Source organism: Neophocaena asiaeorientalis, unplaced genomic scaffold, assembly GCF_003031525.2.
Source record: "Neophocaena asiaeorientalis asiaeorientalis breed wild unplaced genomic scaffold, Neophocaena_asiaeorientalis_V1.1 scaffold589, whole genome shotgun sequence".
In the NCBI taxonomy this organism is placed as follows: domain Eukaryota; kingdom Metazoa; phylum Chordata; class Mammalia; order Artiodactyla; family Phocoenidae; genus Neophocaena; species Neophocaena asiaeorientalis.
The window spans coordinates 1,323,496-1,347,106 of NW_020172683.1; the positions used below are offsets into that span (position 1 = coordinate 1,323,496).

At 36.1% G+C, this 23,611-nt stretch overlaps 1 protein-coding gene across 1 annotated transcript in view; it reads right to left on the bottom strand.

Moving 5' to 3' along the window:
• The window catches only part of MROH9 (maestro heat like repeat family member 9), a 119,797-nt gene that overhangs the window by 21,648 nt on the left and 74,538 nt on the right, over nucleotides 1-23,611 (bottom strand). Inside the window, exons 7-10 of the mRNA XM_024739842.1 lie at nucleotides 16,927-17,051; nucleotides 13,485-13,634; nucleotides 2,861-3,015; nucleotides 356-521 (exon numbers count right to left, since the gene is read on the bottom strand). Coding sequence (XP_024595610.1) covers nucleotides 356-521; nucleotides 2,861-3,015; nucleotides 13,485-13,634; nucleotides 16,927-17,051 — 596 coding nt within the window. The remainder of the gene's footprint in view (nucleotides 1-355; nucleotides 522-2,860; nucleotides 3,016-13,484; nucleotides 13,635-16,926; nucleotides 17,052-23,611) is intronic.

The window sequence follows — 23,611 nt, forward strand, 5'->3', positions numbered from 1 at the left end:
AGGTCTCTGATTCAATGTCACTGCAGCAGAGAGACCTGCCCTGACCAATTTACCTAAACCTTCCCTGCCACTTTCTTTTCCCCACCCCACTTTATATCTCTTCTAAGCTTTATATCATCTGACACATAACACATTTTTTTGGTTCATTGTCTGTGTCTCTTAAAAGAATGTAAGCTTCATGATTGAGGTGTGGCATGTAGTAGGCACTCAATAAATATGTGTTGAGTGAATGAATGAATGAATGAATGAGAGCCAGATTGTGTCAAGGAAGTATGACTGAGACTGCGAGCAGATAGGGATTTTCACGACTAAGAAAACAACACCAGGAAAAAGAAACACTCATTGTATTATTTACCACCACGGGCATCATATTAGTAGTGGCAAGAGAGAAATGTCTTCTTTCCGTTATTCTTTCTTCCATTGTCCCAGGCTTTCCTTTCAGTATCAACAAGATTGTCTTCAGCACAAGTGGAGCCACACTTGACTCAGAACCAGCCGCCTGCCACATCAGCATCAGAGTGCTGCAAACACAGCCCCCCATCCCCGATAATGAAAATCATACGTTTTTCATTTCCTACTCAACACTGTGACACAAATCAGGAAAAGAGTCTTGGTTTTACATCTTTATAGTGTGAAGAAACTGCAGACAAGTCCAAAACTAACTGATATTCCCATTTCCAAATGATCCCATTAAGTTTCTTGTCTTTGAAAACAGGGGAAGAATTTCAATATGGTCTTGTGGAAAATACAGACTGTAAGTCTGCAAGTTCATTTCCTACTGCTATTTAAATACCTGTCCAGCTCAGTATCAGGAACTGATCAGCTTTCTGTACTCTATACTCTTCCCTCCCACCTTGTGACCTTGTTTGTCTAGGGATAATAGAGTATTTAAAAACTGGTACGGAAATACAAATTAATATATAAATAAATATATCAATTTAAAAAACTAGGTAAAAAGCTAACTAAATTAAAGAAAAACTACATAACTTAAAAATTAGAAAATTAAATTTAAAAACTAGGGCTTCCCTGGTGGCACAGTGGTTGAGAGTCCGCCTGCCGATGCAGGAGACACGGGTTCGTGCCCCGGTCTGGGAAGATCCCACATGCCGTGGAGCGGCTGGGCCCGTGAGCCATGGCCACCGAGCCTGCGTGTCCAGAGCCTGTGCTCCGCAGCGGGAGAGGCCACAACAGTGAGAGAGGCCCGCGTACCGCAAAAAAAACAAAACAAAACACTGAGCCATTTCCCCAAATGTCACACATATAGTCAGTGACACAGATGTAACTAGAACCCTGACTTCTCAATCTCCAATTCCTGAGCTCCTTTCCCTACATACCTGTCACACTTCAAGATTATTCTTACTATTGCTCATCTTAAAAACTGCTATATGTCAAGCCATGCTGGGTTGTGAACTCTGTCGTTCTTTCTCTTTGCATTTAGGTTCCTAATATGGGGGCCTGGTCCCTCAGAACATGGACACACCTATCTCTCTAGAACCCCAGTACTCAATTGCTTTTATCTGCAGGGCTTATTCATAGTACCATGCTTAGAACCACATGGACATCAAATCTCTCAAGCCCTGTCTCATTCTCTTACCTCTTGATCACACCTTCTTTCTGTTTCTCTGTTTAAGCTTACCTACAAATCCCAGTTTTTCTACCTCAATCCTCACCTACTATTGCACAAGACCTGCTAGTGACTATTTTAATTTTCACCTAATTCTAATTATGTTTGCTTTCTGTACCTCCTCAGTACACACTGTTTGTAATGGATTCATTGGAAGCTTTTATCTTACATCCATGTGGGTATATTCACTCTCCTCAACAAAATGCTTGAAGGCTGGTAACTTTACACACAGTGGGTACTTAGTTCCTGAAGGAGAAAACACTGAGTCTTATGAATATTTTTAGTTTCCAAGAATTTTCTAAATAGTAAAATACTTTGTGAGTTTAAGCTTCCTAAAAAATACAATCTTTAAGTTGGAAATAGAAAGTCGGTCATATAATTTGTTTAGCATTTTGTTGATTTCATTGCCCTCTTACAGACATTAACTAATTTAATCCATATAACAGCTTTATAGATGAAAAGAACTTTCCTCATTTCACAGATGAGGAAATTGAGGATCAAGGAGTTTATGAAACTTACATGATGTCACACAGGATATAAGGGTCAAGGCTGGGATGCAATTCATTTTCATTTGTTTCCAAAGCCTGAATCCTTTCCATAATGTAATTTCCTGCCTTTTATACTGTTAATAGTAGAGAAGTAATACCTTCCCTTCCAATGTACAAACTATAGAAATGCAGTGGTGTGATTTAATAAGCTCCTCTAACGTGGCTGTTAGATTCATAGTGTCACGTAGGCTCACCTTAGCATACTTTCTTCTTAAATATTTCTCATGACCCTGGATCATGAATTTCAGATAAACAGTTAAGGGACAGGACAGGTAAAATTCCCAATTATACCTGGGAATTTTAAATGTTTTATGATTTAATTGGTGGTTGCAAATATGTCTGTCCTTCATAAATGAGAAAAAAACACTATGAATTTTATCACATGTGGGGAAAAAACCACTATAACTTTGAGAAGAGGTTTTTCAATGTGGGATATGCAGCAGAACACAATTTAAATCCTCAGATAAATAATAGCAACAATTATGATTTCTTGATGGTCTACTGTGTGCCACATATTTTACGAAGATATGAATACTATAGATGGTCTTATTTAAGCCTTACAATCATCCTATGTGGTACAAAAATAGATATTCTCTTTCAGAAAAAAAGAAACCAGATCTGATTTGTTCAGGTCTGTCTGACTCTGGAGACTGAACAAACTCTGGGGAAGGGGTGAGAGGGGCCTTACTTGTCTGCTGGGACTGGGTAGTCCATAAGTTGAAAGATGACCTTCTTTGGTGAAGTACGTGTCAACAAGGTAATGGCCCTCAACATAACTTGCTTCAAAATGGGAGAAGCATTTCCACACAATTGCTTATAAATAACATCCACAATTTTAGACACCTGGAAAAGCAATTTCACAGGTCAACAAGAGTCTCTAGTTGCACAGCCACCTCTAACCGAGGCGTTTCTTAGACAAAAGAATTCAGTCTTTCTCTGAATGACCAAGGCAGCAATTAACACACAAATAAGTACTAGAGGAAAGCATATTTATGTGTATTACTACACAATGAAAATGTTTATTTGGATGAGAAATAAACATATGCATTTATTTTTTCTTCCGATTTTATTGAGATATAGTTGTCATAAAGCACTGTATAAGTTTAAAGTGTATAGCATAACGATTTGACTTACATACATCGTGAAATTATTACCACAATAAGTTTAGTAAACATCTATCACCTCATATAGATACAAAATAAAAGAAAAAGAGAAAATATTTCCTTATGAAGAGAAATCTTAGGATTTACTCTCTCAGTAACTTTCATATATAACATAAAGCAGTGTTAATTACATTTATCATGCTGTGCATTACATCCCTAGTACTTATTTATCTTCTAACTGGAAATTACCCCTCCCACCAGCCTCTGGTAACCATAAATCTGATCTCCTTTTCAATGAGTTTGTTTATTTATTTTTGAAGTATAATTAACCTATAACACTACGTTAATTCCTGGTGCACAACATAGTGATTCTGTATTTCTATACGTTACAAAATGTTTACCATGTTAAGTGTAGTTACCATCTATCACTGTGCAAAGATACTATATTATTCTTGATTTTATAAGTTTCCCACACTGTACATTTTGTCCCCATTACTCACCAGAGTCTATGTCTCCAGGTGAGTCCAAGTTGCCTCCTGCCTCTCTAGGAGGCTCTCCAAGATCAGTAAGTGGGTCTGACCCAGGCTTCTTTCAAATTACTGCTTCTGCCCTGGGTCTTGTGGAGCATGTGAGGTTTACTATGTCCCCTTTAAGAGTGAAGTCTTTGTTTCTAACAGCCCTCTGGCTCTCGTGAAAGCAAGCCCCACAGACCTTCAAAGCCAGATGTTCTGGGGGCCCATCTTTCTGGTGCAGGACCCCCAGGCTGGGTAGCCCAATGTGGGGTTTCGACCCCTCGCTCCTTGGGCAGAACCTCTGAAATTGTGATTATCCTCCTGTTTGTGGGTCGCCTCCTTGGGGGTGTGGATATTGACTATACAGTGTCTCTGCCCTTCCTACTCATCTCATTGTGCTTCCTTCTTTACAGCTTTAGTTGTAGATTTTTTCTGCTAGTTTTCTGGTCTTTCTCATCAATAGTTGCTCTGTAAATAGTTGTAATTTTGGTGTACCTGTTGGAGTAGGTGAGCTCAGGGCCCTCCTATTCTGCCATCTTGGCTGCCTCCCAATCTATATGCATTTATGGATAGTGGGAGAATACCCTTTTTTTTTAAAAAAAAGTTTATTTTGGATGGGTAGACTTTATTGTATAAAATATATAAGCTCAATTCAAAAAGCAAATGTACAATATAATTTGAGTCCTTTAAAAAGAAAGTCAAAATAATGGAACAGAATAACAAGAGAACAATATACTTCTGAAAACATTTTGACAATTAAAGGAGATATGAATCTATATTTTGAAGGAATGAACTAGGTGTTGAGGGAATGGACTAGAATGGTAAATACTGAATCATAATCTTTCAAATTTTCTTTATAGGCTCCAAGTTAGTTTTATTTTTTCCTTGTTTTCTGGCAGTATTCTTTTTTTAAAAAATTATTATTATTTTTAACATCTTTATTGGAGTATAATTGCTTTACAATGGTGTGTTAGTTTAAAAATTATTATTGAAATATAGTTTGTGTTAGTTTCAGGTATACATCACAGTAATTCAGTAATTCTTTTTCAGATTCTTTTTCCTTATAGGTTATTACAAAATATTGAGTATAGTTCCCTGTGCTATACAGTAGGTCCCTGTTGATTATCTATTTTACATACAGTAGTATAAATATATTTATCCCAACCTCCTAATTTATCCTTCCCCCCAACTTCCCCTTTGCTAACCATGTTTCGCTTTCTATATCTATGAGTCACTTTCAACTTTGTAAATAAGTTCATTTGTATCTTCTTTTTTTTAGATTCCACATATAAGTGATATCCTATGATATTTCTCTTACTTGTATGGTTTATTTCACTTAGTGTGATAATCTCTAGGTCCATCCATGTTGCTGCAAATGGCATCATTTCATTCTTTTTTACGGCTGAGTAATATTCCATTGGATATATATATACACCACACGTCTTTATCCATTCATCTGTCGATGGAAATTTAGGTTGCTTCCATGTCTTAGCTATTGTAAATGGTGCTGCATGTTACTTTTTGAATTACAGTTTTATCTAGATATATGCCCAGAAGTGGGATTTCTGGATCATCTGGTAACTCTATTTTTAGTTTTTTACAGAACCTCCATACTGTTGTCCACAGTGGCTGCACCAGTTTAAATTCCCACTTAGAGTGTAGGAGGGTTCCTTTTTCTCCATATCCTCTCCAGCATTTATTATTTGTAGACTTTTTTTTGAAATAAATTTATTTATTTATGTATTTATTTTTGGCAGCATTGGGTCTTCATTGTTGCATGTGAGCTCTCTCTACTTGCAGCGAGCTGGGGCTACTCTTTGTTGCGGTGTGTGGGCTTCTCATTGTGGTGACTTCTCTTATTGCGGAGCATGGGCTCTCCTCTTGTGGGCTTCAGTAGTTTCTGCACGTGGGCTCAGAAGTTGTGGCTCACAGGCTCAGTAGTCATGGCTTGCGGGCTCTAGAGTGCAGGCTCAGTAGTTTTGGTGCATGGGTTTAGTTGCTCCATGGCATGTGGGATCTTCCTGGACCAGGGCTTGAACCCGTGTCCCCTGCATTGGCGAGAGGATTCTTAGCCACTTTACAACCAGGGAAGTCCCTCTTTGTAGACTTTTTGATGATGGCCATTCTGAATGGTGTGAGGTGATACTTTATTGTAGTTTTCATTTGCATTTCTCTAATAATCAGTGATACTAAGCATCTTTTCATCTGCCCGTTGGCCATCTGTATATCTTCTTTGGAGAAATGCCTATTTAGATCTGCCCATTTTTTGATTGGGTTATTTGTTTTTTTGATACTGAGCTGCATGAGCTGTTTGTATATTTTGGAAATGAAACTCTTTTTGGTTGCAAATATTTTCTCCATTCTGTAGGCTCTATTTTGTTGTGCTTATGGTTTCCTTTGATGTACAAAAACTTTTACATTTAATTAGATCTCATTTGTTTATTTTTGTTTTTATTTCCATTAATCTAGGAGACTGATCTGAAACGATATTGCTGAGATTTATGTCAAAGAGTGTTCTGCCTATGATTTACTCTAGGAGTTTTATAGTATCTGATCTTATGTTTAGGTCTTTAATCCATTTTGAGTTTGTTTTTTTATATGGTGTTAGAGAATGTTCTATTTCACTCTTTTACATGTAGCTGTCCAGATTTCTCAGCACCATTTGTTAAGGAAATTGTCTTTTCTCCATTGTATATTCTTTGTCTCCTATGTCATAGATTAATTAACCATAGGTGGGTTTATTTCTGGGCTTTTTATCTTGTTCCATTGATCTATATGTCTGTTTTTGTGCCAGGACCATACTGTTTTGACTACTGTAGCTTTGTAGTATAGAATGAGTTCTGAAGTGTTACTTCCTCTGCAATTTTTTTGGAACAGTTTCAGCAGTATAGATGTTTTCTCTATATGTTTGGTATAATTTGCCTGTGAAGCCATCTGGTCTGGGACTTTTGTTTGTTGGGAGTTTTTCTGTTTTAATTTTTGAATTTTAATTAATTTATTTATACAGCAGGTTCTTATTAGTCATCAGTTTTATACACATCAGTGTATACATGTCAATCCCAATCGCCCAATTCATCACACCACCACCCCGACCCCCCGTCGCTTTCCCCCCTTGGTGTCCATAAGTTTGTTCTCTACATCTGTGTCTCAATTTCTGCCCTGCAAACCAGTTCATCTGTACCATTTTTCTAGGTTCCACATATATGTGTTAATATACTATATTTGTTTTTCTCTTTCTGACTTACTTCACTCTCTATGACAGTATCTAGATCCATCCATGTCTCAACAAATGACCCAATTCGTTCCTTTTTATGGCTGAGTAATATTCCACTGTATATATGTACCAAATGATAGAATTCACCTGTGATGCCATCTGGTCCTGGACTTTCGTTTGTTGGAAGATTTTTATTCACGGTTTCAATTTCATGACTTGTGATTTGTCTGTTCATATTTTCTATTTCTTCCTGGTTCAGTCTTTGCAGGTTGTACCTTTCTAAGAGTTTGTCCCTTTCTTCTAGGTTGTCCATTTTATTGGCATACAGTTGCTTGTAGTAATGTCTTATGGTCCTTTGTATTTCTGTGGTGTCTGTTATACCTTCTCCTTGTTCATTTCTAATTTTATTGATTTGGACCCTCTAGTTTTTCTTCTTGGTGAGGCGGCTAAAGGTTTATCACTTTTAAAAATGTTTTCAGAGAATGAGCTTTTATTTTCATTAATCTTTTCTACTGCTTCCTTGGTCTCTATTTCATGTATTTCTGCTCTGAACTTTATGATTTCATTCCATCTACTAACTTTGGGTTTGTTTTGTTTTTCTTTCTCTAGTTGCTTTAGGTGTAAGTTTAGGTTGTTCATTTGAGATTTTTCTTGTTTTCTGAAGTAAGCTTGTATCGCTACAGACTTCCCTGCTAGAACTCCTTTTGCTGCATCCCATAGATTTTGGATCGTTGTTTTCATTTTTATCTGTCTCTAGGTATTTTTTGATTTCCTCTTTGATTTCTTCAGTGATCCATTTGTTGTTTAGTAGCATATTGTTTAGCATCCACGTGTTTGTGTTTTTTACAGTATTTTCTTATAGTTGATTTCTAATCTCATAGAATTGTGGGTGGAATAAATGCTTGATATGATTTCAGTTTTCTTAAATTTACTCAGGCTTGCTTTGTGGCCCAGCATGTGATCTATCCTGGAGAATATTCCATATAAACTTGAAAAGAATGTGTATTCTACTTCTTTCAGATGGAATGCTCTTTAAATGTCAATTAAGTCCATCTGGTCTAATGAGTCATTTAACACTATTATTGTGTTACTGTTAATTTCTCCTTTTATGTCTGATAATGTTTGCTTGTACCTTGAGGTGCTCCTATGTTGGGGGCATAAAAATTTACAATTGTTGTTTCTTCTTCTTGGGTTGATCCCTTGATCATTATGTAGTGTCCTTCCTTGTCTCTGGTAACAGTCTTTATATTAAAGTCTATTTTGTCTGATATGAGTATTGCTACTCCCACTCTCTTTTGATTTCCATTTGCATGGAATATCTTTTTCCATCCCCTCACTTTCAGTCTTTATGTGTCCCTAGATCTGAAGTGGGTATCTTGTAGGCAACGTATATATGAGTCTTATTTTTGTATCCATTCAGCCAATCTGCGTCATTTGGTTGGAGCATTTAACCCATCTATATTTAAGGTAATTATTGATATGGATGTTCTTATTGCCATTTTGTTAATTGTTTTGAATTTGTTTCCTGTAGGGCTTTTTTCTTTCCCTTTCCTCTTTTGTTCTCTTCTCTTGTGATTTGATGACTATCCTTAGTGTTGTGTTTGGATTCCTTTTTCTTTTTTGTGTTTATATCCATTATAGATTTTTGTTTTGCAGTTACCATGAGGTTTTGGTATAGTAGTCTCTCTCTATATATATATATATACACACACATGATTGTTTTACATTGCTGATATCTTCATTTCAAATGCATTTAAAATATCTTGCACTTGTATTCTCCTCCTCTCATGATTACTGATTTTGAGATCATATTTGTGTGTGGATAATTTCCTACATTTACTGTAAGTTTGCCTTTATAGGTGAGCTACCACTCTCATAATTTTCTTGTTTCTAGTTGTGGCCTTTTCTTTTCCACTTAGAGCAGTTCCTTTAGCATTTATTGTAAAGCTCATTTGGTGGTGCTGAGTTCTTTTAGCTTTTGCTTGTCTGTAAAGCTTTTGATTTCTCTGTTGAATCTGAACGAGAGCCTTGCTGGGTAGGGTATTCTTGGTTGTAGGTTTTTCCCTTTCATCACTTTAAATATATCATGCCACCCACTTCTGGCCTGCAGAGTTTCTGCTGACAAATCAGCTGATTCCCTTGTATGTTATTTTTTGCTTTTCCCTTGTTGCTTTTAATGTTTTCTCTGTCTTTAATTTTTGTCCATTTGATTACTATGTGTTTAGGTGTGTTCTTCCTTGAGTTAATCCTTTATGGGATTCTCTGTGCTTCCTGAACTTGGGTGATTGTTTCCTTTCCCATGTAAGGGAAGTTTTCAGCTATTATCTCTTCAAATATTTTCTCAGGCCATTTCTCTCCCTCTTCTATTTCTGGGACCTCTATAATGTGAATGTTGGTGCCTATGACCTTGTTCCAGAGGTCTCTTAAAGTGTCTCCATTTACTTTCATTCTATTTTCTTTATTCTGCTCTGAAGCAGTGATTTCCACCACTCTGTCTCCCAGCTCACTGATTCATTCTTGTGCCTCATTTATTCTGCTATTAATTCCTTCTAGTGTATTTTCATTTCAGTTATTGTATTCTTATTTTCTAACTCTCTGATGGAAACTTCTTGTAATTTCTTGCTCTGTGCATCCATTCTTTTCCCGAGTTCTTGGATCATCTTTAAGTTCATTACTCTGAACTCTTTCTTGGGTAGATTGCCTATCTCCACTTCACTTAGTTGTTCTTCTGGGGTTTTATCTTGTTCATTTTGTCTGGAATATATTCCTTTGCCATCTCTTTTTTTAAAAAAATTTCTATTTGTATTTTATTTATGTAGTAGCTTAGTTATGTTTCTCAACCTTGAAGAAGTGGCCCTCAGTAGGGGATGTCCTTTGTGTCACAGCAATACACTTTCCTCTTATCACCAAATGGCCAGGGACTAGCGGGTCCCAGGGTAGGTTCTGACCTGTGTTTGCACACTCAGTTCTGCAGCCTGTGGGATCATAATTTTCTTGCTTCTGGTGCCTGCCCCTTGGTGGGTGAGGCTGGTTTAGAGGCTTGTGCAGGCTTCCTGGTGAGAGGATCCAGTGCTTGCCTTCTGGTTGGTGGACCTGGGTCTTGGTCCTCTTGTGGGCAGGGCCATGTCAAGGGGTGTGTCTGTTCGTGGCTGTGGGCTCAGGAAGTCTTTAGACAGCATGTTTGCTGATGGGTGTGGCTGTGTTCCCACCTTGTTGGTTGTTTGGCCTGAGGAATCCCAACACTGGAGCCCACAGGCTGTTGGGTGAGGCCAGATCTCAGTGCCAAGGACCCAAGCAAGATATCTTCCTCCAGCCAGAGTTCACATAGATGAACACTCCCTGATATGTCCACCACCAGCTTTTATGACCCCAGAGAGAGCCACAGCTGCTCCCTGCCTTCCCAGGAGACCCTCCAAGACCAGCAGGTAAGTCTGGCCCAGGCTTCTATGAAATCACTGTTTTGCCCTGGGTCCCAGTATGCACAAGAACTTGTGTGTGCCAAGACTGGAGTCTCTGTTTCCCCCAGTCCTATGGAGCTCCTGCAATCAAGCTCCATTGGCCTTTAAAGCCAAATACTCAGGGGGCTCCAGCTCCTGATTCTGAGGAGACTCCCATGGAGCTCAAAGCTCTCACTCCTGTGGGAGAACTTATGTGATATGATTATTCTCCAGTTTGTGGGTCGCCCACCTGGATGGTATGGGATTTGGTTATATCACTAGTGTGTCCCTTGTACCATCTCATTGTGGTTTCTTCTTTGTGTCTTTGGATGTAGAATATCTTTTTTAAAATAGATCTTTATCGGAGTATAACTGCTTCACAATACTGTGCTAGTTTCTGTTGCACAACAAAGGGAATCAGCCATATGCATACACGTGTCCCCATACCCCCTCCCTCTTGAGCCTCCCTCCCACCCTCCCTATCCCATCCCCCTAGGTCATCGCAAAGCACCAAGCCGATCTCCCTGTGCTATGCTGCTGCTTCCCACCAGCCAACTGTTTTACATTCGGTAGTGTATATATGTCGATGCTACTCTCACTTTGCCCCAGCTTCGCCCTCCCACCCCATGTCCTCAAGTCCATTTTCTATGTCTACCTCTTTATTCCTGCCTTGCAATATCTTTTTTGGTAGGCTCCCGTCTTTTTTGTCAATTGTTGTTCAGCAGTTGTGATTTTGGTGTACTTGTGAGAGGAGGTGAACTCGGGTCTTTCTACTCCACCATCTTGTCTCCAATCCCTCTTCATGTTTGAATAAGGAGAGTTTTAGCTAGACCTGGAATTTTTCTCAAACCAATGGTTGTATATTCAACATCAAATTTAATCTACCCAGATCACCTCACTTCTTATTTCGAAAGTACTTCTCGGAGACCATAAGCTGAAAAGTTGTTTGATGTAAATTTACATTCCATTGCAATTGCCTCGTATACAATTGAATTATCTGTGTCCAACCCTCTACTCTAAACAAACAAAATGAAGTGTTTATTGTAAAACATTCATCCCACCACATATGCTCCAAGGTAAACATGAAATGGGAGACATAAACCAGTGATCTTCTCCAGAGTTCTCTTAACCTATTGGGTTTAGAGCTTTTTCTTCTCATCTTCCTCCTCCTACTTTAAATGCGGCATGCCCCTAAAACAAGCCAGCTATGTTACTGTATGCTCAATTGTAGAAATGATGATTTCCTTCAATCCTCAAGGAAAGACGTGCTGTGTTAGATTTATTTAGAAATAGTAAGCCCACAAACTATACTTGTAATTTAGGAGATTTTCAGGTTTTCAGGATAATTTTAATGCAATTTTTCATTATAACTGACTTTAGAATCCAACCCTGTTTAAGCCAAGAATCCAGTGTATTCAGTAGTTCAATTGTTTGTGGGAGCTGGGGTGGGGAAATAAGTTGCTGAACCCCATTTTTGTTCAGTTTATTTCTCCATGTTTAATGATTTCATTGTAGCACAGGCTAGGTTTACACATCTAGTTTTCCAATTGGCTTCTTGTCTTCTCTAGGACCTGATATGGTTTTACCTAGCCTCCTTTTCTCACTGCATGAGAGGAGAACTTTTATTTTGTTAAAGAAATAACTGTTGCCCTCCAGCTTTCCCCTTGGTCTGCATGCCTTTTGGAATGCTCCTGTCTGTAGAAGCATGAGAGTTTGTAAGAAGCATTATTTCCCCTTTCCTGCTCTCTGAGTTTGAGTGCAAGCACTCAGTTTATCTACAATCACATAACACTGCTATGTCAGGAGAGGGAACTGGGAGTTCAGCCCTTATGTCTCCATCAGGGCTGGTTTCATGGGCATGTGACCTATGCTTTTGCACAAGGTCCCACATTCAGAAGGTCCTTCACTTTGTTTAAACCTCTGCTGTCATCATATTGAAATTTTTAATAAGGTTTTCCTTGAGTTTGTGTTTTGTAAGTGAAGTCCCATGGGACAATGGAGCCTCTGTGTGTGTGTGTGTGTGTGTGTGTGTGTGTGTGTGTGTGTGTGGCAGTATGAGAGTCAGCTATGGTTCCTGCAGCCTCATTCAGAGGCAGCATTCACAATTCCCTAAGAACACAGAATTCCAGTAGACCCATGATGTGCAGGGGTTAAGTGGGAAATCAAAGCAGGTATAAGATAAACATTTATTGATGCCTCAACCACTTAGGCTGAAAATGGTGACATAGAAGGAAAGAGAAAGATGTGGCAATCCATAAATTCTTTTCCTTTCAATCTTTCCTTACTCACAAACAAAATGAAGATAGAGAGTGTTAATAGAATGTGTGAATGACAAGGAGTGAAATAAAGACAATTAAGGTAGTTTTGTGTAGTGTTTACCACTCTTCTGGTAAGAATAAAATACATATGCATGCATGAAATATGAAATTTGAATTGTAGTATTTTGTTAAGTTGTGTGCTCTTATATTTGCAGTTATGATTGACATTGCACAATAGAAAGATGGATGGCAAAATGCATGCTAATATTATAAAATTTTAGTTTTTTTTTTTAACTTAGAAAATAACAACACCATGATGAATTGAGAGAGAGAGAGATAGGAAAATCTTCATATGTTTCTACATCTAATAGTAGTTTTTTTCTATGCTTTGAATAAGAAGCCCCACATTTCAGTTTGCACTGGGCCCCACAAATTATGTGGCCAGCCCTACAGCTAGCTGAGGGTTCTTAAAACTTTCCTTAATGGTTACACAGGGGATTTCAATTACAGTTGTACTATTTTATTGTTGTTAAAGCATTTCTTTAAAATTTGAAGCAAGTATAGCAAAATGTACAATTTGGTGTGATTGGTGAGTGAATGTTCATTACATTATTTTGAAACTTTTCTGTATGCTTGAAATATTTCACACAAAAGCCTCATTTTATTGAAGTGACATAATGAACAATGGCAAGAAATATATATGAAAAGAAGTAGGCATAAAACAAAGGCAGTAAGAGCCCATTAGAGAATACATTCTGCACTCCCCTGCTCATTGTCAAGTATCTTACCATGGTGACCTTATGGGCATAATATTCCAGAGTCAGTTTCAGTATGGTTGCTGCCTCAGATGCAGTTGTTTGATCAGGTGCAGAGAGTTTCATCAGGAGACTCCACACAAAGTCAGTTAGCAAGCATGGCAATAAGGTTTTTCCTACACTCTGAAACCAAAAAGGAGAGTCATGATCTCAGGCCTTACTTATATCAAGAGAAGCAAGACAGCTGAACCCAGACATCTTGAGGGAAGCTTCAGGGCCAGGCAGGGCCATATGAATTTTGTGGGCCCTAGGCACCTTTGCTGCTATGGGCCTTTTCCTCCATTAAAAAATATTAAAAATTATATTTTACAATTGTGTTGCTATTAAGATGACTGTAATTCAAGTTGAATTATATATATTTTTTCATCTGACTTTTAAAGCAATTAAAACATTTTTATCTGAATAAGTCAGCTCTGGGGGCAAGCCAGGGAGAAATGGAAAATCATGGCATTGCAATTCAGAAGAACTATAAAATATTGATTTTATCCCATTTCAGCTATTCAAATACTAGAAATTATTGTGAACTTCAGCTTTGGAAATGAATTTGCTCAGATCAGAAACAAGCATGATTTGTAGAAGATGAAGGAAAGGATGGGGTAAGAAAGGCAGGGTCATTCAAAGGTGTGGACTTTTTCTCAGAGAAGTATCAAGAAGCGGGAAGAGAAAAAAAGGCCCATATGTCCACGATTGAGATACAACAACTACAATTCAAACAGTCTCTTTGAAGTTAGAGGAATATCCATGGGCCATAAAATGTGAAAAAAATCACAATATTATGGATCTCTCAATTAAGAAAGATGAATGAACCACATTTCCTCCTTTTGTATATGTGTGTGTATATATATATATATTCAAAAAAATATATATATTCAAATTTTTCCTATATGTGTGTGTGTGTGTGTGTGTGTGTGCCATTCTCTAAAATACAGAAAGTACTCAGTATTGCTAATAAAAGCTTTTCTCCATCCCGATTAAAGGAATTGAACATAGCTCTTTCTGGTCAATAGGGAAGGACTGAGGTCTGAGTGAAAATTGATGACCACCAGGCTCCCTCCTACTGGACAGAGGGGTGAGGGATAGTATTTTTGGAAAGCTATGAAAGATGGATAAAGGAGGGTCACTAAGGCTTGGTGAGGTGAACTGAATATTATAAATAGTTTGCTCTACTTTGAGAAAGCCAGATTTAATTATATAAGATGTTGAATTTTAAAAAATCATTGGAAGAGGGAATATTCTCTTTTGCATATTTTTTTATTCAACAAAATATTTTAGTTTGGTGTCTATTAACATGTTGTAGAAGGAGCAATTCCTAGTGAAACTTAGAGATAGTGTTAGAGGTTTCTGGTATGTCAAGGTTGAACAAAGAAGAACAAACCTGACTCCATATTGGATCTATTCCTTTAGCTCTAGCCTTTGTGCTCCATTGCCTGTGCTTAGTCATGCTAGCTTTGCACCTTTGTCTCAAACAGTAAGAGAATGTGGCCTATAGCCTGGAATATACATAATAACCCTTTCTCAATATTCTGCCTCCCAGGCTTGACCTTTAAATGTATAACACGTTTCCATTCATATAGAGATAAAAAGGTGCAGAATAGAAAATTATAGTTGTCTTGTTGGAGGTTTACAGGAACATTGTTACCAGACCTATCTGGACAGCTGCAAGAACAAAGGATTTCAGCACCAGTTAGTTTGTAACAACCAGTCACACCTCCCCTCCCCTTTTAATGTAAAAGAAGCCTGAATTCTAACTCGGGTAAGATGGTTCTTTGGGACACTAGTCCACCATCTTCTTGGTCTGCTGGCTTTTCAAATAAAGTCACTATTCCTTGCCCCAACACCTTGTCTTTTGATTTATTGGTCTATTGTGCAGCGAACAGTATGAGTTTGGACTCAGTAACAAAGGTATAGATATGACAGTAGAGTATCAAATGATAGGGCTCCCTTTGTAAAATGTGATCTAGCTCTCTTGGCTAAAAACCTTGATGCTTTTCCTCCTATTTGCATCCTTAGGACTTTGTCTTTGGGTATGGTCCTCTTGGTTTCCTTACTACAACCTTAGATTCTCTCACCCATTTGTCCCAATCTACCTCTGAAAGTACCTACCTCAGGATTTTCCAGCTACCACTCTTGCACACAGTGCTAGTACTAGACCTGCTTTGATCTCACAATTGAGAACTGAATAACAGGTCATGAACACAGGACCCAGGACACCCTCCCCCAAATCCAAGGATTTCTAAATCTGATGGACATTAAACTCAGAAAAGAGAGGATGCTAAACTGTAAGTGGAGATAGTAAGACCCATGAATCACTTGGAAGAGACCCTGAGGAAGCTGCCAGTCTTAGCCTAACTAGCCTAGTTGTGGGGCTCAGGATTTCAGTTCTAGGGCTCTGGAGTGAAGCATGGAAGGATGTAAAAGGATTTTCTAGTAAACCTCTACAGATGCCTGGTTTCTTCACTTAAATAGACAACTTTGTAGTCAACCAGGTTTGTGACTTTTGAGGGGAGGTGGATTATGAATAATGCTTGATTTTGGAAAGATGCATCATCATGAAGATGCATATTTAGGATATCTATGTGGTATTTTTGATTGTATTATTTGAAGTATATTGTTTTCATATCTCCTCAGCCTCCCACAATTCTATCTGCCTCAGCCATGGAAGGGCAAGGCACTGCTTTATGCATGTATCTTTAGGAGGAGCCATAAGACCCTCCCAACACAAGAGATGAGCTAGCCTGAAGAGCCTCCCCAGCAGGCTTTGCTGAACTGTTGACTCAATGTGTATACCTAGACAGCCATCTGTCGGACAGCACAACTTAGGCGCCAGTGACCTCTCAAGCGTATGAATAAGCCCATATACTTTGAAGAAGGTGAGGGAATATATACAGTTATAGAGCCTCATGATTTTCCCCAAAGGTTGGGTCAATGTAAAAATTATTTACTTGGTACTGAGGTTTATCACTTGAACTTTTAAAAAAATTCAAATTTAAGAGGTTTTTAAAATGTAAATTGCATTATTTTGATGTTTGCTGAATAAATTATAATAACATTGAAAAGGCTGTTAATTGTTGACTTCATTAATTTTGCTAGAAAATCAGAAGTTTCCCATCTTTAGTAACTTATTAGCCAAGCAATAAGAAGCATAACAACTAGGAAACACCCATCTCATTTGCATTCTGTAAGGATTAGGTAAAATAATATAAATTGCTATATTCTGGAATAATAGGCATAATTCTTATTAATAGAGATGAAAATCAGGAAGCCAAATACTCTATCATTTACTCTTTGCTTTACTGAATTTAAATAAAACAGAAAAAAATCTATTAAAAATATAAATTTTATTGAAATAAGTTACCACTAAAAGTAATAATACACATGAAACAAAAGCCATAGGATAAAGTGGGGGCTAAGTTACCTGAGCAATTTTACTTTTGTCTCTTTGCAAGATCTTGGGTAGAAATTCTGTATCAGAGGGAGAAGGCAGAAAGCAATGACTTCCAGGCTTATCATACTTTGTACTTTTATTTTTTGCAATATCCGCTGTATTAAGGAAAAGAGTTTAAGGTTTTTATTTGATCACTGGTTCCTCTATAACATTGCTATTTCCAATTTCCTCTTCCTGCCCAATTCTGGAAGTCTAAAGTTTCTGAATGTTTAACTCTCTGCTAACAGTTTAGTCACATAAAATACTATGACTACATTGACCCAGAGTTTAAAAAGTGTTTAAGAGAGGCCTCTTTGAAATATGAATAAAGGACATAGATAATTTTAATAAGTTGACCAAATATCAAGTACATTTAGGCCATCAAATGCATTGTTCAGTGCAATGGAAGAGCTACTGCTAAGTTGGGGTGTCTATTGGTAAAAGAGCAGACTTGGAGGCATTTTGCAAAGAGCTAGGGGAGTGATACAGCAAGAAAGAGAAAAGCCCTCAACATAAGCTTCAGGTGCAGATGTCTTTTGTTCTAGAGAAGGTAGGTTTTAAATGGCTTTGCTTGTTTGCTAACAGCTTTATAGAGATATAACCAATATGCAACATAGTTAAAGTGTCTAATTTGGTAAGTTATTATATATGTATGGGCCCATAAACATCACTGCAATAAAAAAAGATTTATTCCCTCCAAAAGTTTCGTCATGTCCTTTTGTAGTTGATCAAACCTGCTCCCAGATCCCACTCCCTGATTCAAAGGCAGGCACTGATCTACATTCTGTCAAGTTTGTATTTTCCAGTTTTATATAAGTGGAACCATTTAGTATATACTCTTTTGTTGTTTGGAATCTTTCATTTAGCAAAATTATTTGCAATCCATCCATGTTTTTTCTTGTATCAGTAGTCGTAGTGATGGATACGATTCCATTGTACACATATACCATCATCTGCTTATTTATTCACCTTTTGGTAGACATTTGGGTTGTTTCCAGTTTTTGGCTATTACAAATAAAGGTGCTATCAACACTCATGTACAAGTCTTTGAATGGATATTTGCTTTCATTTCTCTTAGGTAAACACTAAGCTGTGGAATGACTGGATCATATGGTAGATGTGTGTTTGACTTTTTAGGATACTGCCAAATTACTTTCCAAAGCTGTTGTATCACTTCACATTCCCTCTAGCAATGTATGAGAGTTCCAGTTGCTTCACACCTTTAATAACGCATTGTATGGTCAGTCTTTTCAATTTTAGACATTTTAACTGGAGTACAGTGGTGTCTCATTGCAGTTTTAATATACCTTTCTTTTATGACTGTATATTGATCATCCTTTGATGTGCATCCTTGCCATCTGTGCTTCTTTAGTGAAATGACTACTCAAATCTACTATTATTGTTTTAATTTGGTTGCTTGCTTTTTTTTTTTTTTTTACTGAGTTTTGAGTGTTCCTTTAAAATAATGAATGCAATTCTTCTATCAGATATGTAATTTGCAAATATTTTCTCACTGTCTGTGGCTTATCTCTGAAGTGTCTTTCAAAGAGCAGAGGTACTTAATTTATCATTTTTTTTCATTTATGGGTCGTGCTTTTGGTGTTACATTTAAGAAATCTTTGCCTAATCCAAGGTACAAAGATTTTTTCTAGTTTCATAGTTTTAGGTTTTACGTGTAGTCCTATGATCCATTTTGAATTAGCTTTTATGCATTTATGAGATATATATCAAAGTTCTTTTTTTGCATACAAATCACCAATTTTTCCAACAATGTTTATTGAAGTTTATCCCTTCTCCACTGAATTGCCTTTGAACCTTTGTCGAAAATCAGTTGACCATACGTGTGTGGATCTATTTCTGGACTCTTTATTCTATTCTATCCAAAGCAATGTTGAACAGAACTAATGACAGTGCACATCCTTGTCTTTTTCCAGGTCTTTTGGGGAAATCATTCAGTATTCCACCATTAAGTATGATGTTAGGTGTAGATTTTTCATAGATGTACTTTAGCAGATAGAGGAAGTTTCCTTTCTATTCCTAATTTTCTGAGAGTTTTTATTAGGAATGGATGTTGAATTTTGTCAAGTACTTTTTCTGTATCTACTGAAATAATCATATGGTTATTTTTTTCATCTGTTGATGTGGTATGTTACATTGGTTGATTTTCAAAAGGTTAAATTGACATTGCACTTCTGGATAAATTCCACATAGCCATGGTATATTATTCTTTTTATTTAGTGTACTGTTTGATTTGCTAAGCTTGATTAAATTTTTTCATCAGTGTTCTTGAGGGACATTGGTCTGTAGTTTTTTATTTTTATTTTTCTTGTAATGTCTTTGTGTGATTTTGGTTTTGGAATAATGCCAGCCTCATAGAATGAGTTGGCAAGTATTCCCTCATCCTCACATTTCTGGAGGAATTTGTATAGAATTAGTATAATTTCTTTCATAAATGTTTGATAGATCATTTCAGTCTGGAGTTTTCTCTGTGGATCTGGACTTTTCTTTGCAGAAGATTTAAACTACAAACTCAACTTCTTTGCTAGATACAGAATATTCAGATTATTTCTTTTTGAGTGAGCTTTGGTAATTTGTGTCTTTCAATTTGTCTGCTTAACTTGTCAAATTTATTGGTCTAAAGTTGTTCATAATGTCACTTTTTATTCTGTTAATACCCATAGAATCTTTAGTGATATTATTTCTCTCATTCCTTATATTGGTAATTTGTGTCTTTTCTCTTATTTCTCCCCTGATCTTCTAGAGAATTTGCTTTTGGCTTCATTGCTCCCTTAAGGTTTTTCCGCTTTCTAGTTTTATTGGGTTTTGTTCTGGTCTTTATTATTTCCTCTCATCTTCTTATGTCTGGTTTTATTTGCTCTTCTTTCTCTACTTTCTTAAGGCAGAAGCTAAGGTCATTGATTTAAGAACTTTTCTCTATTCTAATGTAGGCATATGGTGCTAAGAATTTCCCCTCTGGAATCTTGTTTAGCTGTATTCCATAAATTTTGAAATTTTATATTTCCATTTTCATTTAGTTCAAAATGCTTTAAATTTCCCTTATTTCTTTTTTTTGACACATTTGTTATTTAGAAACAGGTTATCTAGCTTCCAAATGTTTTGAATTTTCAGATATCTTTTTTTCTTTTAAAATTTATCTCCAGTTTCCATTATTAAAAAGTTGATAAAAGTTTAACTTGAATAAATCCTTTCCCCACTACTATTTATTTTTAACTTGTTTAAAATCTAAAAAAATTTCATTTTACATTGGCGTATAGTTGATTTACGATCTTTTGTTAGTTTCAGGTGTACAGGAAAGTGATTCAATTATACATATACAAGTATCTATTCTTTTTCAAGTTCTTTTCCCATTTAGTTTATTACAGAATATTTAGCAGAGTTCCCTTTGCTATGAAGTAGGTCCTTGTTGACTATTTTAAATATAGCAATGTGTATATGTCAATCCCAAACTCCCAATCTATCCTTCCTCCCCACCCTTCCCCACTGGTAACCATAAGTTCATTCTCTAAGTCTGTGAATCTGTTTCTGTTTTGTAAATAAGTTCATTTGTGTATCATGTTTTTTCTTAGATTCTGCATACAAGTGATATATGATATTTGTCTTTCTCTGTCTTACTTCACTTAGTATGACAATCTCTATGTCCATCCATGTTGCTGCAAATGGCATTATTTCATTCTTTTTAATGGACGATATTCCATTGTATATATGTACCACATCTTCTTTATCCATTCATCTGTTGATGGACATTTAGGTTGCTTCCATGTCTTGGCTATTATAAACAGCACTGAAATGAACATTGGGATGCATGTATCCTTTCAAATCATGGTTTTCTCCAGATACGTGTCCAGGAGTGGGATTGCTGGATCATATGGTAGCTCTATTTTTAGTTTTTTAAGGAACCTCCATATTGTTCTCCACAGTGGCTGTACCAATCTACATTCCCAGCAACAGTGTAGGAGGGTTCCCTATTCTTCACACTCTCTCCAGCATTTATTATTTGTAGATTTTTTGATGATGGCCATTCTGACTGGTGTGAGGTGATATCTCATTGTAGTTTTGATTTCCATTTCTCTAATAATTAGTGATGTTGAGCATCTTTTCATATGCCTGTTGGCCATCTGTATCGTCTTTTGCCTATTTTTTGATTGGGTTGTTTGTTTTCTTTGATATTGAGCTGCATGAGCTGTTTATAAATTTTGAGATTAATCCCTTGTCATCCGCATTGTTTGCAAATATTTTCTTCCATTCTGTGGGTTGTCTTTGTTTTGTTTATGGTTTCCTTTGCTGTACAAAAGATTTTAAGTTTAATTAGGTCCCATTTGTTTATTTTTGTTTTTATATCTGTTACTATAGGAGACAGATTATAAAAGATATTGTTGCGATTTATGTCAAAGGGTATTCTGCATATGTTTTCCTCTAAGAGCTTTATCGTATCTGGTCTTACATTTAGATCTTTAATCCGTTTTGAGTTTATTTTTCTGTATGGTGTTAATTCAGTTTTTGATTTCTAATTTAACTCTGTTTTCGTCATATTTTGTATGACTTAACTACCTGTTGATTTCTTGAAGCTTGTCTTATGGTCTATAATATGGTTTATTTTGGTAAATTTTCTGTTTTTTTCTTGAACAGAATGTTTATTTTTCCATTTTTGGTAGAGTGTTCTATAAATGTCAGTTAGATCTAGCTGGTTCAGTCTGTATCCTTATTGATTTTTTGTGTAATAGTTTATTGAAAAAGTGGTATTGAATTCTCTGATTGTAATTGTAGATCTATTTCTCATAGTAGTCCTATCAGCTTTTGTTTAATGTATTTTGATTATTTTAGTATGTTTTGTTTTCAAGTACATAAGTGTTTTGGATTATGTCTTCTTAATTAATTGACCCCTTTAGCATTATGAAATGACCCTCTTTTTCCCTGGAAACATTCTTTGCTCTGAAATGTGTGTATTTTTTTATATTGATATAGTCATTTCAGCTTTCTTTTGACTAGTGTTAGCATGTTATATCATTTTCCAACTTTTAACTTGTATTCTATTTGTGTCTTTACATTTAAGGTAGATTTCTCATAGGCAGCATATAGTTGAGTCTTGCTCTTTATCCAGTGTGATAATCTCTGCCTTTTCATTGGAGATACTTAGAGCATTTATATATACTATGAGTGGATTTAAGTCTTCATTTTACTTTTTGCTTTCCATCTGTTTTTCTTTATATTTTTCTCCTTTTTTTGTCTATTTTTATTAAGTATTTTTTATGATTCTATTTTATCTCCATTTTGACTTATTATATAAAACTCTTCGTTATATTAGCTAAGTAGTTCCTTTAGGATTTATATTATACATCTTTAACTTATCACAGTTTACTTTGAAGTGATATTTTATGAATTTATGGGTAAGAACCTCATATTTCACGCTCTTTCAAGCCTCTGTGATATTGTTGTCACATATTTAGCTCTTACATTGTTTTTGTTTGTTTGTTTGCTTTAAATAGTTGATTCTCATTTAAAGAGATTTAAAAAGTAGGGAAGAAAATTTTAATATCTTCTTTCATAGTTGCAATCCAATGCTCCTTATTCCTTTATGTAGACCTAGATTTTCATCTGACATCATTTTTTTCTTGAATAATTTCATAAAATATTTTTCATACTGCAGATATGCTAGTGATAAATTCTACCAGCTCTTGTATATCTAAAAAGTCTTTATTTCACTTCTGCTTTTGAAAGAGTACCACTTTTGCTGGTTAAAGAATTCTAGATTGACAGCTTTTTCTTTCAGTACATTATGAGGTTGCTTCATTGCCTATAGCTTGCATTGTCTCATGAGAAATTTGCTATAATCCTTACCTTACCTTTACTCTGAATGAAATGTTCCCCCCCCCGCAGCCCCAGCTCCTTTTAAGATTACACTGTTGCACATGAAAAGATTCTCAGCATCACTAATTATTAGAGAAATACAAGTCAAAAAACAATAAGATGTTACCTCACACCTGTCAGAATGGCTATCATGAAAATGTCTACAAATAACAAATGTTGGAGAGAGTATGGAGAAAAGGAAACCTTTGTACAGTGTTGGTGGGAATGTAAATTGGTGCATCCACTACGGAAAACACTATGGATGTTCCTCAAAAAACTAAAAATAGAACTACCATATGATCCAGCAATTCCACTCCTGGGTATATATCCAGTAAAGTAAAATGAAGAAAAAATGAAAACACTAATTTGAAAAAGTACATGCATTCCTATGTTTATAGCAGCACTGTTTACAATAGCCAAGAAATGGAAGCAACCCAAGTGCCCATAAACAGTTGAATGTATAAAGATGTGATATATCGTCTATCTATCTATCTAGATATATAAAACTCATCCATAAAAAAGAATGAAATTCTTCCATTTTCAGCAAAATGGATGGACCTAGAGAATATTATGCTTAATGAAATAAGTCAGACAGAGGAAGACAAATACCATATGATATCACTTATATGTGGAATCTAAAAAATTTAAAAATGCAAATGAATGTATATGCAAAAATTTTCTCTAACTTCTTAACTAAATGGAATATGTTATAATAATTGTTTTAATGTCTCTACTAATTCTATCATCTGTATTATTTCTGGGTCAGTTTTTATTCATTCTACTTTTTATTGTGGGTTGTATTTTATTTCTT